The sequence below is a fragment of the Perognathus longimembris genome, chromosome 19, assembly GCF_023159225.1.
Source record: "Perognathus longimembris pacificus isolate PPM17 chromosome 19, ASM2315922v1, whole genome shotgun sequence".
NCBI lineage: Eukaryota > Metazoa > Chordata > Mammalia > Rodentia > Heteromyidae > Perognathus > Perognathus longimembris.
In genome coordinates, this window is record NC_063179.1 from 27,018,889 (window position 1) to 27,034,344 (window position 15,456).

The 15,456-nt window shown below is 39.4% G+C and overlaps 1 protein-coding gene across 1 annotated transcript; it reads left to right on the plus strand.

The window, feature by feature from the left end:
* Nucleotides 1–2,653: 2,653 nt before the first annotated feature.
* Nucleotides 2,654–11,914, plus strand: Mocs2 (molybdenum cofactor synthesis 2). The gene is made up of 7 exons (XM_048368172.1): nt 2,654–2,724; nt 2,858–2,979; nt 4,107–4,251; nt 6,824–6,951; nt 7,829–7,979; nt 8,518–8,641; nt 11,318–11,914. Exons 3-7 carry the CDS (start codon nt 4,154–4,156, stop codon nt 11,384–11,386), a joined length of 570 nt encoding a protein of 189 aa, XP_048224129.1. The 5' UTR covers nt 2,654–2,724; nt 2,858–2,979; nt 4,107–4,153; the 3' UTR covers nt 11,387–11,914.
* The last annotated feature ends 3,542 nt before the right edge of the window (nt 11,915–15,456 follow it).

The window sequence follows — 15,456 nt, forward strand, 5'->3', positions numbered from 1 at the left end:
TGATCAGATTCTTTATGTAGAATCAACTTCCAGAGGTACTAACAGTAGAAAGAGAGGAGTGAGTAGGAGTAAACACATGCAGAATAATCTCCATTACTGGACGGTCATTTTCAAAGTTCAAGGTCTAAGAACACCTCAAAATTTTACACTGACCCAGCAGATGGTGTTGACAGGAGCAGTACCACTTTAGATGCCGTCATTGTAACTCACAATGAGGACTGGTGGCAGAACTGTGTAGAAAAATTGAGAGAACCAGTAGACACATTAGTGTTTTGGAACATATCTATATAGACCTAATAATGTGACCTCTCACAAGGAAAATTTCCAAGCTGAAAGGACCCCACTGCTTTTCTGTACCTACTCTAGATACAGCACTCTGGTTTACCCCTCAGGATGAGGTTCAACCCCTGTGATGGCTGCTAAACTAAGAACCTCAGAAGTGATTGGAGGCTGTATGTTCAGAGCTGACCAACATCTCTCTGCATCATGGAAGATTAAAGATAACCCTAGAGAAGGGAACCTCCCCACACCCAGAGAATACATGTTTATCAATGCTTAGCCTGAACCGTTTATCTCCTGTGGCTTTGTTCATTTTAAACAGAAAAATATTCTTCAACAACTAGTCTGTATAAAGAAGACTTGAATGCTATAAAAATCAGCTTTCCAACCCCCAAAATTACACTGCTCCTAACCTTCTCACATCAAGCAATGGAGCCCACCAGGTGACCTTTGCCAACGGAGCACTCAAATTTCTCTACAAGTCTCCAGATAGGGGCCTGGCCTGCTCAGAAACTCCATCCCAGTGGAAGAAGCAAACAAATCAAGCACTGAAGCAAGCTAGCCAGATGGAAAAATTTGGAAAAAATCATGTTATGTGAAGTAAGCTAGACCCACCAAAAACGTAGGCTCTATGGTTTCGCTCATTTGCTATAATTAGTATAAGTCTAGGTAGTCCTAGAAGAGGATTAAAATAGCTCAATAGCTATGTACATATGGCCATAAAAGATGATGCCAAGTGAAATGAACTCCAAGATATGGAAACAAGAAGTTGTTCTTTGTTGACTGTGTGGTTATTTCTATCATTTTCTCCCTTTTGGTTTATTCCCTGTTGTTACTGTATTTGATTTTGGTACCCTGTGTCTTTTATGTATGTTTATCTGATTTGGGGAATGGAAGTTGAACAACAAAATGGTACAAAGGGTGAACCAATACAACAGCGATACTCACAAAACAGTATGTTGGAAATGAACATTACAACTTGGAGGGAGGTGGGAATGGGTGGGAAAGTGGGAGAAAAATGAGGGAGGGGGTAACAATGTTCAACAAGAAATATACTCATTACCTTACATATGTAACTGTAACTCCTCTGTCCATTACCTTGACAATACAATTAAAAAATTACTTCTCAATTGCCTACCTTGGAGATCCTATCAACTTGTGGGGCAGGCTGTGAACCTGTGCATTTTAGGTGGGCACACACATGTGCGGTTCACACTTCATAATATTAAGCATGTACCATGAGTTCTGGGATTCGATCGATCATGTCCACTTCTGGCTGTACTTTGATCTCCAGAGCTTTTGCTACTCCGGAGGAGAGACAACCAGCAGATGTTCTCATCTCATATTCAATCATTAATTATGTTTACTGTTCAAAAAAGCTTTCCCAAGTGCAACCACTGTGGGAATGTGCAGGGAGGGCATCTGAGAGAGGGGCGGAGCTAGCAGCACGTATGCGTCCCGGCGGGGGGGGGGGGGGAACTCCTGCTGCTGCGCCTGCGCTCTGGGGCCTCCGGCTGCCAGGGCACCCGTACTTCCTCCCTGCAGCGCTGGGCGGGATGGTGCCGCGGTGCCAGGTAAGGGTCTCGGGTGAGGCGAGCCGGCCCGGGCGCCCCTCTATCCGCAGATCTCCCGAGCTTGGCCGGGCCTTAGGTCCGTGCGGCTTTGCTCCGGCGGGGACCCTGCGGGTGACCTCCTAAGTCCTGACTGAGACACGCAGCGAACTCGCCCGCGGCTACACTTGGGGTTCCGGGGTCCCGAGGCCTAGCCACCCAGAGTCTGGCACACACGGTGAGCTCCCGGGGTCCAGGCCCCCGCGACCGGCGGCGCCTCGCTGCAGAAGGCCGCAGGACCCTCTCTGAGAGCTTTCAGAGACACTTTTCTTTGTAAGTGAGCTTATTGAGAATCACTGCGTAGAAGCACACTCCCCCGCGGACATTACGAAGCCGGGATTGTGCGCCGGCCTGTGCCGGTTCTGTGGGGGGACAGTGCCCAGGTACAGATGGAGCCCTGTGCATGGCTGGATTCCAGCTGGCAGACGGATTGCCAAGGTTTCCCTAGGATCTACCAGTCTATCCTGTATTTCAATCCCCATGCTGCTGTGCACGTCAGCTGTCCGTGTTGGGTAACTTCACCCCAGGCACCCGGCTTCTGGGTTGTAGTCAGGAACCAAGGGTCATTTGGCAACTCCAAAAACAAGTCAAAAAAACAAGCTGCTCTGGTCATCTGTTTGTGTAATTCATTTAGACCCTGACAGTTGCTCACTGCTTAGGCTTGTGTAAAAGACGCTAAGATCGTGTATCAGTTGAAGACAGACTTAACATGTTTTCTCAGGATTTTAATTTGGACACCTAAATTTGTAAAACTTAAAAACATGCCAGGATGATGAGTCTGGAGTGTGTTTTAAACGGACTTTTCAAAACTGGAATATAGACCCAAGTTTATTTTGTAAGCAACTTAATTTTTTTTTCTGTCATCAAATTTGTCTTTAATTGGAAAATGAGAAAACTTGGTGTAGACAATCAGAAAAGAACTATACATTATTATATTATTAATACTAAAGACATTTTCCTTTTTTCAGGTTGAAGTATTATATTTTGCAAAAAGTGCTGAAATAACTGGAGTTCGTTCAGAGACCATTTCTGTGCCTCAAGAAATCAAAGCATCTCAGCTGTGGAAAGAGATAGAAACTCGTCATCCTGGGTAAGTGAAGATTGGTACTTTGCATATGATGAACACTTTGAACACATTTTAATATTTAAAAAAGTATAAATGATGAAAGTAAAATTGAGGTTAATTTTTCAGTCTTTGACTCTCATTTTCTACATGAGGAGCAAGAATTTTTTTCTCTATTTCTTCCCAGTTTAATCTGTTATACTCAAATCCTTGCTAAAACTTTTTAAAAAGATTAACTTTGATTTTCATGCTCAATGTTACAGAGGGTCATTAGCTATATTTTTCTGGGACCACTCCCTAAATCATACACTCTAGTTTTTATAAATGCCAGATTCCTTAGAGAATATTACAAATAGGAAACCTAAAGAAAACCTGTCAACTGAGGTTACACCCAGATAAACATGGTTATATCATTGGCAGTCACTTGCATAATTTGTAAGATATTGAAAACGTAGGCTGCATTTCCTTCTCTCTTTAGAACACTAAGAATAGAAATCTTTCAGATTAAGACAAAAATGAGCTACCAAACCCTAAATGGTACGGAACATGAGTTATGTAAGATTTGATTTTTTTATATCTCTGGTTCTTGAGAATCTATACTTTTACTGTAGACATTTTTGCCCCCAGCTCCATTTAGAACAAAATATAAGAGTTACTTATTTGAGAGTTTTCCAGAAACAGTGTCAGTTAAGTTTGTAGCTGTTTAATCTAGAAGTTGAGTATTGTGCAGAAAAGGCTCTACAATATGTGCTCCAAAGGAAACTACCTGTTCTTGACTAATTGTTTTTTACATGTCCTGTGTGGCAGTAAAAACTCGGGGGACATTTCTACTTCTTTACTTCTAATCTACTAACACATCTAGCTATATCTATACTTAGAAGACCCATGAAAAAAGCCATGTACTGATTAGAAAAGAATTATTTTCTTTTGGCCTTTAGTCTAATTTTTTTGTGTCTGTTTGTTTTCCAAAACACATGACACTTAGCAAAGAGTAATTAGCAGTTAATGTATTCTTTGCAATGAGTGCTTCTGACCTTTTCCCACACAAGTAGGGTGTTGGTAGGTGATACTTCATAACATCTTTTACTGATGCTAAACATTTTTTTGATGTCTGTTACACACTGAAACCACTAATCAAGCCTTTTGCTCTTCAGATTGGCTGATGTTAGAAATCAGGTAATATTTGCTGTTCGTCAAGAATATGTCGAGCTTGGAGATCAGCTCCTCCTTCTTCAACCAGGAGATGAAATCGCCATCATCCCCCCCATTAGTGGGGGGTAGCACTGTTGAACCATCTAGGTATGTGAGATTGATTTTTCTTCCAGACTCAAGGAGAAGGAGCATGCAGATGATCATTTTCATATAGTGTGCCTTCCCGGAGATTCTTCATAAGTTTGTCTGCATTGTTTCTTTACTTGGCATAGAGAGAGTGATAGATGCCTACTTCCCATTTCTGCTTCAACTTTAAGCAGTTTAATTTCATATCACCTTGCTATCTTTATTATGCTCTAACATGGCTTATTACACATTACTGGACTTTAGAGTGTTAATATCTACCTTTTACTGTTAGGGAAATTAAAGATGCATGAAGTAATAAACCAAACCATGCCAAACCACAAACTTGCCTGTGGTGGCCAGGTGTGGAGGTTTATAATATAATTCCAGCTACTTTTGAGGTAGAAGTAGAAGGAATGAATGTTCACCTCCAGCCTGGGCAAAGTCAGGGAGACTCTATCTCAAAAACAAAAACACCAACAGAAGGACTGGTGACATAGTTTACTTAGTAAAGCACTAGCTTCGCATGTGAGAGGCCCTTGGTTCAGTCCATAACATCTCAAGGAAACAAACAACAATAGCCAAATAAAAGTAAATAAACAGGAAAAACAAGTGGTAGGCTGACATTGAATTGATATTATTTATTGGACTTTTTTTTTTTTACTAATACTAAATATTAGTGGGTTTTTTGAGTACTGTAAAGAAGTGTACACCTAGGAAGCAAGAAGATCTGAAAATAAAGCTGAGGTATAAAGGAACAACCGTTGCTGTGCTCCATGAGCCATTCCATTTCTCTTCTCTTTCTAAGCAACCCAATCCATATTGGATAGAGAAAGATTAAGAATATTTTTTAGTATGATTTGGAGAGAGCATACTTTCTTGATTTTACTGTCATCTGAACAATAAGTCTTATGTAGGGAATGAAATCTCTTGATAGGATTGTTTCTGAAATCAATAGCAAATACCATATTCAGTGGCAAAACCAGGGCTCCACTAAAGAAAGGAATGAGCAAAGGATTCTGTTCCTGTTTTTCTCTTCCCTTAGCGGCAGAACAGTGCCTCACCAAATGAAGAACAGATCTGTGCAGGATTGCCCAGACCCCGCACTTAGCCTTTCTCAGGGATACCACCTGGAGGCAGGAGAATTCTGTCTTACATAACTTACATACCTTAGATAATTTAATTTGTTCAACATGTTCAGCATATTACCATTATAATTTTAGGAGTTTCTAAAATGCTGGTTTACAGAATTTGGTTTTTATTTACAAAATAATATATTAAAGATATTTGTGATTATTACAACTATTCTTACTCACTAGCCTTATTTCAGTGTGTTTGATGAGGTTTGTGTGAAGTCATTTTAGAAGCTGCCAGCTAGGTTTAGTAGTCTGTACAGTCAGAAGTTATGGAAACTTGGCATAAAGCATAGAGAATCCATTTGAGTTATCTGTGTCTTATTGCAATATAAAGTAGTAGAAGAACTACAGATGGCACAGACAGTAGATGAAAAATCCTGAGAGGTGGTAGTAGATAAGTAATTGTGCTTTACTTTTCAGTAGTTGGAAGAACATAGAGAGAAACAAACATTTGGGTTTATTAAGATTTCTTGTTTGGAATTTTAGCACCTTGAACAATCTTAATGTCTCTGAGCTTTCAGCGTTCACTTTTCAATTCAGATGAAATCTCCCAGGATTTATGATAATAAAATTTCTCTTGGCCTATAAAGCCAAGAGATGGGTCTCTGACACCTGATGGGTCTCTGCTTGATGGTCTAGGTTTTATCTCCTGCCAGGTTCTGAGCATATCACACTCTTCTTTTCTCCGGAGTCTTCACGTTTGCCACCCCCCTCCTTTCTCTTTGTGTGACTCTGTCCGCATTTCTCCAGGTTCCTATGTCTTTCAAGTCTCAGCTTTACATTATTACCTGTAAAGAGAGACCTTTGGGGTCCCCTCATCCCTCATGCCCTGTCACCTGACTCTTGTTTATTGACATTAGGTACCTGGTTTGTGACTCTTTGTTACTGGTTTGCTTCTTTCATTCCAATCCAACCAACACTTTGAAAAACAGAGGTCTCAGCTCTTGTTCCCCTATTAGATAAGCTAGACAATACCTGGGGAATAGGTAAGCAGTTCCCTTATTACCTTTGTAACTTAACTGGGCTTGTGGAGGGAGATTGAGATTGAGATTGTGAAGGAAAATTGGTTCCTATGGATTCTCCATTGCTTCAGCTAAAAACCTCTTCATTTTTGGATAAAGGAAAAGGCGTTCTAGGTATGGAGCAGGGTTACACAGTGGTTACAAGTGAACTGCATGTAGATGAAAGTGATGATACACCATGCTAAGAGATAGGTGTGGCAGTGCTAGAATCAGAGTAAATGGACACAGGAGATAGATTACAGTTTAACGGCCAACTGTGCTCACTTTGCCTTCATATATATCTAGAATGATTGGTACATCAGAGATATTTTTGGATATATTAGATCAAATCCTCCCTCCTAATACATTTAGCATAGAATAATATAAATGGAAGCAGCTTCTAAGTTGAACACTTGCCTATAGAATTTCTGTTAAGGTTTATTAATACCATATTTCTAGGAAAGAAATGGATGACGTTGAAGAGAAACCTAAAGACATAATAAAGTTCACTACTGAGAAACTTGTGGTGGATGAAGTCTCACGCCTTGTGATCTCTCCTCTTTGTGGTGCAGTATCTCTTTTTGTAGGTGAGTTGTAATTTTCTTGTATCTGCTGACTGCACAAGAGTAGAAATTACTGCAGGGCACTCGGGACTCTCACATGTAATCCTAGCTACTCAGAAAGCTGAGATCTGCCAACCTGGGCAGACAAATCCGTGTACTCTTCCTCCATTTAACCAATAAAAAGCCCGAAGCAGAGGTGTTGCTCAAGTGATACTATGGCATAACCTTGAGTGAAAAAGCCAAGTGAAAGCATAAGGCCCTGGGTTCAAGCCCCAGTGAGGCGCATGTGCTCTCTCTCTCTCTCTCTTTCATTCTCTCTCATTCTCTTTCTCTCTCTCTCTCATTCTCTCTCTCATAGAAATTACTAATTGCTTGCCAGTTCATTGTTAATAGCCAGACGACTCCTTGAGCAGTAGCCAGTGTTACTTATGAAAGTCAGTAGAAATTTATTATTTATTTATTTATTATTATTATCTTTGAATTCGTCTAAAATTATTTTTAAATTTTTTTGTGTGCAAGTGATGCTTGAACTCACGGCCAGGGCACTGTTGCTTATCTCTTTTGCTTGTGACTCATAGTCTACCACTTGAATGATAGCTTCATTTCTGCCTTTTTGCTGGTTAACTGGAGACAGAATCTCATAGATTTATCTTCCCAGGCTTGCTTTGAACTATGATCTTTTGATCTCAGCCTTCTGAGTAGTTAGGATTTCAGGCATGAGCCACTAGTGTCTGCCTTCTAAGATAATTATTTTCCTAATCAAGTTCACAACAAATGTTAAACATTGATGTGTTGCTTGTGTATACAATTCAGAAATAGTCCATTTGTATGTGTTAATGTGCTATTTCTATTGTTAGAGAAAATCCTTTGATTTTATTTCTTTTTCCTTTTATTGTTTTAGGAACTACAAGAAATAACTTTGAAGGAAAAAAAGTCGTTAGTTTGGAATATGAAGCATATCTACCAATGGCAGAGAGTGAAATCAGAAAAATTTGTAGTGATATTAGGCAGAAGTGGCCAGTTAAACACATAGCAGTGTTCCATCGACTTGGGTGAGATTGCTTTACCAGTCTGGACATTCAGTGTAGTTTTTTTTTTTGCCATCTAAGTGCCGATGCTGCTTCTGGGCTCTTTCTCAGGCATCCATATTAATTACAGTGAAAGGGAGGCTTCTTTCTCCATGGAGAAGAGTCCCTGTGCCTCTTGTTAATAATATTCCTAATCATATTGATTAATGTTTATTGCTATTGCTTTAAACTCTGTGTTTTATTTACAGGGTTTCTTTGCATCTCTGGGTCCTGTGCTTGGCTTTGAGCCTTATTTGAATCAGCTCTCTGCTGGCAGATTGATCAGGTCCCCATCAGGGATTATTTTTTTGGTAGACATGAACAGATCTACCACAACATAAACTCAGTCTTACCTCTGCTGAATGTAACTAGGATATCTTACTGTTTTTTAACTACAATGGATAATTAAATAAGGAATAATGACCATATAGTTCTACTGTATAGCTGGAGTTTGTTTTTAATTTTGTAGCAGATTTATTTTGCATGTCAGTCAGGTAATTTTTTCCCCTTCATCTTGTTAAAGCTTGGTTCCAGTGTCAGAAGCAAGTGTGATTATTGCTGCATCCTCAGCCCACAGGGCAGCAGCCCTTGAAGCTGTGAGCTGTGCCATCGATACTTTAAAAGCCAAGGTGCCTATATGGAAAAAGGCAAGTTAAGACCATCCATCATTTTGCCATCTGGACAAGCTTTTGCTCAGGAATTGTTAGCTAAAGCCTAGGGAATCAGAGTACATATACACTTCGTATTCATATGCCTTCTTTGACATAGTCTTGTTTTCTTTATGTGCAACAATACATTTATAATAATATCTTCATCCAGGTTTGTTAAGCATGAGGAATATATGCCCCAGATGTTAGTGGGCCTTGACAAGTACTAGCAGTTGGAATTCCTAGTTTTTTTCTTCAAGAGCTCATAGTTGACATCTCAATTAGAGTTCCATTCAACTGGGAGATCTTCCTTTGGGAGAGCAAGAATATTGTCTGGCTACTTAGATTGGTTAAAATAGAAATTCCTCAAGGCAGAGAGCCTTTTCCTTGTGTTCCTTTTGTTTAAGAAAGTGAGGGAGGGGGCTGGGGATATAGCCTAGTGGCAAGAGTGCCTGCCTCGGATACACGAGGCCCTAGGTTCGATTCCCCAGCACCACATATACAGAAAACGGCCAGAAGCGGCACTGTGGCTCAAGTGGCAGAGTGCTAGCCTTGAGCGGGAAGAAGCCAGGGACAGTGCTCAGGCCCTGAGTCCAAGGCCCAGGACTGGCCAAAAAAAAAAGAAAGAAAGTGAGGGAGGGGAGATATTGGGGTGTCCAAGAAATGTGTAGTGAGTGGATTTAAAAGCATAAATGGAGCTTAGTGTCTGTGGCTCACGCCTATAATCCTAGGTACTGAGGAGGCTGAGATCTGAAGATCATGATTTGAAGCCAGCCTTGGCAGAAAAATCCCTGTGAGACCCTTATCTCTAATTAGCCACTCAAAAGCCGGTACTGGAGCTGTAGCTCAAAGTGGTACCGAGTTCTAGTCTTAAGAAAAAGAGCTCAGAGACATAGACCAGGCCCTGAGTTTAAGCCTCACAATTGACAAAACAAACAAACATAAATAGATGCTGAATACAGTAGTGCCCACCTATAATTACAGAATTTGGTTAGTTGAAGTAGGGGGATCACATGTTCAAGTACAGTTTGGGCTACAGTGCAAGACCCTGTCAAAAAACAAAACAAAACAGAAAGGAGATTCTGGCTTGTTTTCTATCAGTAAATCACAACAATCAAGAGAATGGAAAGAGAATGTCAAGAAAGTAAAGAGAAGTCAAACAAACTAAGAGAAGATAATTCTCTGGTCCTATAGAACATTCTGAGGGGATGAACTCCTAACTTGCCCCCTGGTACAGTAACATTAGCTTCCATACTCGGCCACTTGTATTTACACATCTAAGTCCAGAATTACCCAGAATGGACTTCTGCAAGACCTGAGAAATAACTGAACAGCTTAGCGGATCAGAAGAGCAGAGCAGAAGGTGAGGCCTCTAATGGGTAAGCCTCGTGACTTCCCAGGTGCCTCCTCCATCAGTCAGTGGGAACAGGAGCAAGTAGGACTTTAAAACAAAAGACTGGGAAAATTTAGGGATCATATTTTTGGCATAAAGTCACAAACTCATTTTTTTGTTTCAGTGAAACCCAAATATGTGGCTGTTTGGCTATGACCCAAATAGTCACAATCCTGTTAGAAAGGCTTACAAGAGGGAGAGGCAGGAAGAGAATTCCACATGAGCTACAAGACTAGATGGCAAGGTGAGCTTTCTTTACCTGGAAGGAGAGGATGCAGTCAGATGGCTGAAAGCAGAAGAAAGGGTGGCCCCTGACAATGAGGGGCAAAGGCAGGAGTTTTTAATGCTTTGCAGATTAGCAGGCTTTCTCTTTACTTTTTTGTGTCTGGAGAGGGTTGGGAGAATTTCAAGTACTGGAAATGCATACTCATAAGAATTTAGAGCAAAGAAGAAACCATGACATCACCAAATGGAATGAGACTTAAATGAGCCATTAGGATTGCGAATTACAAATGGCTGTAATGAAATGAAGTAAATTGTAAGAGAAATTAGAAAAGCAACTCTGAAATCAAAGAAGGGAAGGAATCTTCAGTTTGAAAACTACAATGAATAAACTGATGACCGGTTGGATTTAGATTCCTTTTCCTGCAGACAGGGAATCTGATTAGCCTGGGGATACAGCTTCTACCTCGTTCTTTCCAGAGTTCTATAAATTCTAGTCTCATTCTGCCTATGCAGATCATGAGATACAGAGAAGGGATGGCAGGTAGGCACGCATATGTCAAGAACACTGAACACTAGAGCCAGAACTGAGGGGTGGAGTGCTCACCTGTCATCCAGCAAGCCCTCCGCCCTACCCCTCACAAAATAAGTTATGTTGGGGGGGGGTCACTGAGTTTCACAGGTAATGGAAAGATCTTATCCTAGAAAGGTATATTTAGCAAGGTCAAAGAAGTAGGCATGTTTGGAAAGAAAATGTGTTTAAAACTAAAGACTTTCATAGTCTCTGTCATTTGAGTGGATGACTCAAATGGAATTATTTCTCCTCTCTTTTATGGAATGTCATGTGATAGGCTGTCACATTCATAGCTGAAATTGGAGTCGTTAAATGTAGGAAATACAGATGCTAATTTGTTTTCCTCTTCATGTCTTCTGTACTCGATCAATTTGTTAAATAGGAATGATGGGACTAGATGTGATACTCATTTGTTTGATTTGTTCTGATGTATTTTATGTTTGCATAATCAATAATCTATTTTGATATGTTATGGTTCTGTCTTTAGGAAATGTATGAAGAATCATCATCATCTTGGAAAACAAACAAAGAATGTTTTTGGGCCAACAACAAGTAGTCATATTTATAGAACACTTAAATACTAAATCTGGCCAACTCTTACTATTGATCACATTTTGATTGTTCTTCTCCACAATTAAGATAATTCATTGATGCATCATCACTGAGGCTATTCCAGTGAGACAAATTGGAGAAAAAGGAAGCAAAATGAACTGATGTGAGTGATGTGGGGATGGGATAATTTAAATATATTTACATATTTACATATTTTTAAATCAAGAGGATAATTCAGATGCAAGGAATGATGTCTATACTTATGTCTTTCCATGGCTGATTTCTAATTGTAACTCAGCTCAGGCTGAGGTATGGTCCCTCCCCTCTTCATACGTCTCAGAGAGTGTGCCCCCTCCCCAGACCGACTTGATATTGTATATTATACACTTTTCAGAACTTACATAGTTTAGAAAATAAAGAAACACATGATTTCAAAAGCTTAAAAGTAAGCCAAGTGCCAGTGGCTTATACCAGTAATCCTAGCTACTCAAGAGGCTGAGATCTTAAGATGCTCTGGCAGAGAAATCTGTGAAACTTATCTCCAATTAACTAGCAAGAAGCCGGAAGTAGAGGTGTGGCGCACTTGAGGCCTTGAGTTCAAGCCCTAATTTACTGGCACCAATAAAAAGCATTTAAAAAACTATCTTCCTGGCTTCCTAAAATTTGGTTATATTTGCTAAAATATTTTATATTATAAAAGCTTCTAATATTTTACATCTATAATTGTGTTATAATACTTTTCATGTTTTCTTAGTTATTAATATGGTATAAATATGCAAATAATGAAAAGTTGTAAAACTAGTAATATATGTTTTTGTTTAAAAATATTAGTTGATGTTTAATATTTGATCCACAACTATTTGAAGAAATTATGTTAAGGAAATGAATATAAAATGATATCACTTATTAAAGCATTTTCAGATAATTTTCCTTTGGATTTTTATGTAACATTATCATCATTGAAGTCATTAATAGTTAATTTGTATGAAACATTTTTATATTCCTATACTAACTGATTTTTGACTGGTCAACCTATACTGTCTTGATAGACAGTATGAGACAAAATATTTTGAAATAACTTCCTCAGCTTTTTTCAAGTGTGTGTAACAAATTAAAATTGTCAAGTATATTTATCACATACAGTGTAATGTTTTAGTACATGTTAATGTTATGAACTGATTAGCATAGTGATTGGAGGATCATGGTTGCAGAACAAACCTGGACGGAATGGTCCACAAGACCACGTTTTAGAGCATGACTAGGTGCAGCGGTGGATGCTTGTCATTCTTAGCCTCCTAGGCAGCTGAGATCAGGACCATCACAGTTTTAGGCCAGCATCAGCAGAAGAGTCCTCAAGCCTCCCTCAACATGGGAGGAAGTTGGGTGTGGTATCAAGAAACTTTGTAATCCTGTTATATCTAGTGAAATGATGTTTATGAAAAGACATTTGTTCAGCAAATACTTGTGGAATGCCCTCACCTCTCATCTTGCAGCAGATTTGCTGTGGCTGGTGTAGACAGGCTTCCCACCCTTGATACCCTTTCCTGCACATCCTATCTTTCTCTTCCTTTACAGATTCCTATCGTCTGCTTCCTGTCATTGTTTCAGTCTCTGATTAAATGCTATTGCCACAAAGCCTTCAGGGACTACTGTATTTAAAACTGGAATACTGTCACTTTACTCTTGACTCATTTATTTTTTAAATTAATTTTTTATTATCTTTAAGTGGTTGTACAAAGGATTTTCCATTTAACAGAGCAGTTTATGAATATAACAAGTCTTGATCATTATCACCCTTTCCAACGTTCTCAACCATCTCTCCCAAACCACCCCTTTCCCCACTTTTTTAAATTTTGTAGGATATGCGTGTGTGTGTGTGTGTGTGTGTGTGTGCATTTGTGTGTGCGTGTATGCGGCTCCTGGGGCTTGAACTCAGGGCCTGGGTATTGTCCCTGAGCTTTTTTTGCTCAAAGCTGGCACTCTGTCACTTGAACCATAGCTCCACTTCCAGCCTTTGGTGCTTTATTGGAGATACAGAGTCTCACAGACTTCCCTGCCTGTGCTGGCTTTCAACTACTGATCCTATCTCATATCCTGAGTAGCTAAGATTACAGGCCAGAGCCTGTGTTGAATTTTTGACGACATTCTCCTCTCTGCTCACCCCTCCCCCTTTATCCAAGGTCAACTTAATGTTGTTTGCTCTGCATTTACTATTTTTCTTTAATTTTTATTGTCAAACTGATGTACAGAGAGGTTACAGTTTCATAAGTTAGGCATTGGATACATTTCCTGTACTGTTTGTTACCTCCTCCCTCATTTCCCCTCTCCCTCCCCCTTTCCCTTCTCCCCGCCATGAGTTGTTCAGTTCATTTACAACAAACAGTTTTGCAAGTATTGCTTTTATAGTCGTTTTTTTTTTCTTACCCTGTGACTCTCAATTTTGGTATTCCCTTTCACTTTCCTAGTTCTAATACCAGTATACATGGTTTCCAACGTACTCAGATAAAATACAGAGATAGTGCAGGTACACCACAGGAAGGGGATACAAGAAGATCATCACTAATAGAAGCTACAGTTACACATAGCACGTTGAAAGTAGTTAGAACAGTGATATAACAATTGTTTCATTAACATGGAGTTCATTTCACTTAGCATCATCTTATGTGTTCATAAGGGCATAGCTATTGGGCTCTTGTGATCCTCTGCTGTGACTTGCCTAAACCTGTGCTAATTATTCACTATGAGGGAGACCATAGAGTCCATGTTTCTTTGGGTCTGGCTCACTTCACTTAGTATAATTTTTTCCAAGTCCTTCCATTTCCTTACGAATGGGGCAATGTCATTCTTTCTGATAGAGGCATAAAATTCCATTGTGTATATGTACCACATTTTCCTGATCCATTCGTCTACTGAGGGACATCTGGGTTGGTTCCATATTCTAGCTATGACAAATTGTGCTTCGATGAAAATTGTTGTGCTGGTGGCTTTAGTGTGTCACATTCTGTAGTGTATAAGCTTTATGAGATCAAAGACTGGTGAGTGCTTCACCATATGTATTTGTTGCAGGAATGAATACTAGTGCTGTTGATACATTATGACATACTATGTCTCATACTAAACACACGTGACATTTACTGTAGTATGATAGACACCATTTGTCTCTTCCACTCTCTTTCCCACCTCTATCCTGTGTCTTAAATACTGAAGAACTAATTAGTATGTTAAATATCTTGGTCATGATTTGCGTGTTGTAATTGTCTAATCCAGTAGAGGGCAGTAGAGCAAGAGCTATAGTGATAACAGCTTGAGTAGGTCTTACTTTGCATAGATTAAAAAAGTACACAAGTAAACACATCTGAGGTATGCAAATATACACAAACACATTAATAGAAGTATGATATTTTCAGGGGAGAATTCAAATGGTGTAATTCCTTAGCATATCTAACTCACAATCCGACAAAACTAACAGTCCAACAAAATGAATACCCAGGAAACTAGCACTTGATTTGGTGGGAGTGAGGTTAAGGGGAAAGGGATAGAGGAATGAAGAGAGGAAGCCAGAAAAAATGCAGTAATAATACTCAGTGCATCTCCTACGAAACTAAGAAAATTGAGGGGAGGAAAGAGGGAAGATGATAAAAGTCATTCAATAAAGGAAAGCTGAAATGGTTCTTAATCAAAAATTTGGCCTGAATCTTGTGAGATGTTGTATAATCTGTAACTGATATCTTCATTTACAAATCTTAAGGGGCTCCAGTAGGATAATGGATAATTTTTTTAATTTTTCAAAAAATTGTAGTTTTAAACAGACAATATAAAATAAATAATAGGAATTTCCTTTTGAAAAGTTAGTAACTATAACATCTAGTTACCTAGGACACCCTAAATGTTAGCTTTTTATAGATTTCAGGCAGCAATTCCTAACTTGCTTTGTGGAAAATAAATGTTGTATAAAAGCCCAAATGTGAGACTTTAACTAAGCACACCTATTATTGGGAAAGGCAAGAGGCTGCGGCAGGAAGCACCAAGAGGGCTGTGGGATGTGGCCCACAGGTGCAGTGCCCCACATTCCAT

Bases quoted from the DNA above. Each gene is read 5' to 3' on its own strand.
- Mocs2 (XM_048368172.1), top strand. From the start codon at position 4,154: ATGTCGAGCTTGGAGATCAGCTCCTCCTTCTTCAACCAGGAGATGAAA. The intron at 6,952-7,828 runs GTGAGTTGTAAT...TTATTGTTTTAG, and splicing joins TGCAGTATCTCTTTTTGTAG to GAACTACAAGAAATAACTTT. The intron at 7,980-8,517 runs GTGAGATTGCTT...ATCTTGTTAAAG, and splicing joins GCAGTGTTCCATCGACTTGG to CTTGGTTCCAGTGTCAGAAG.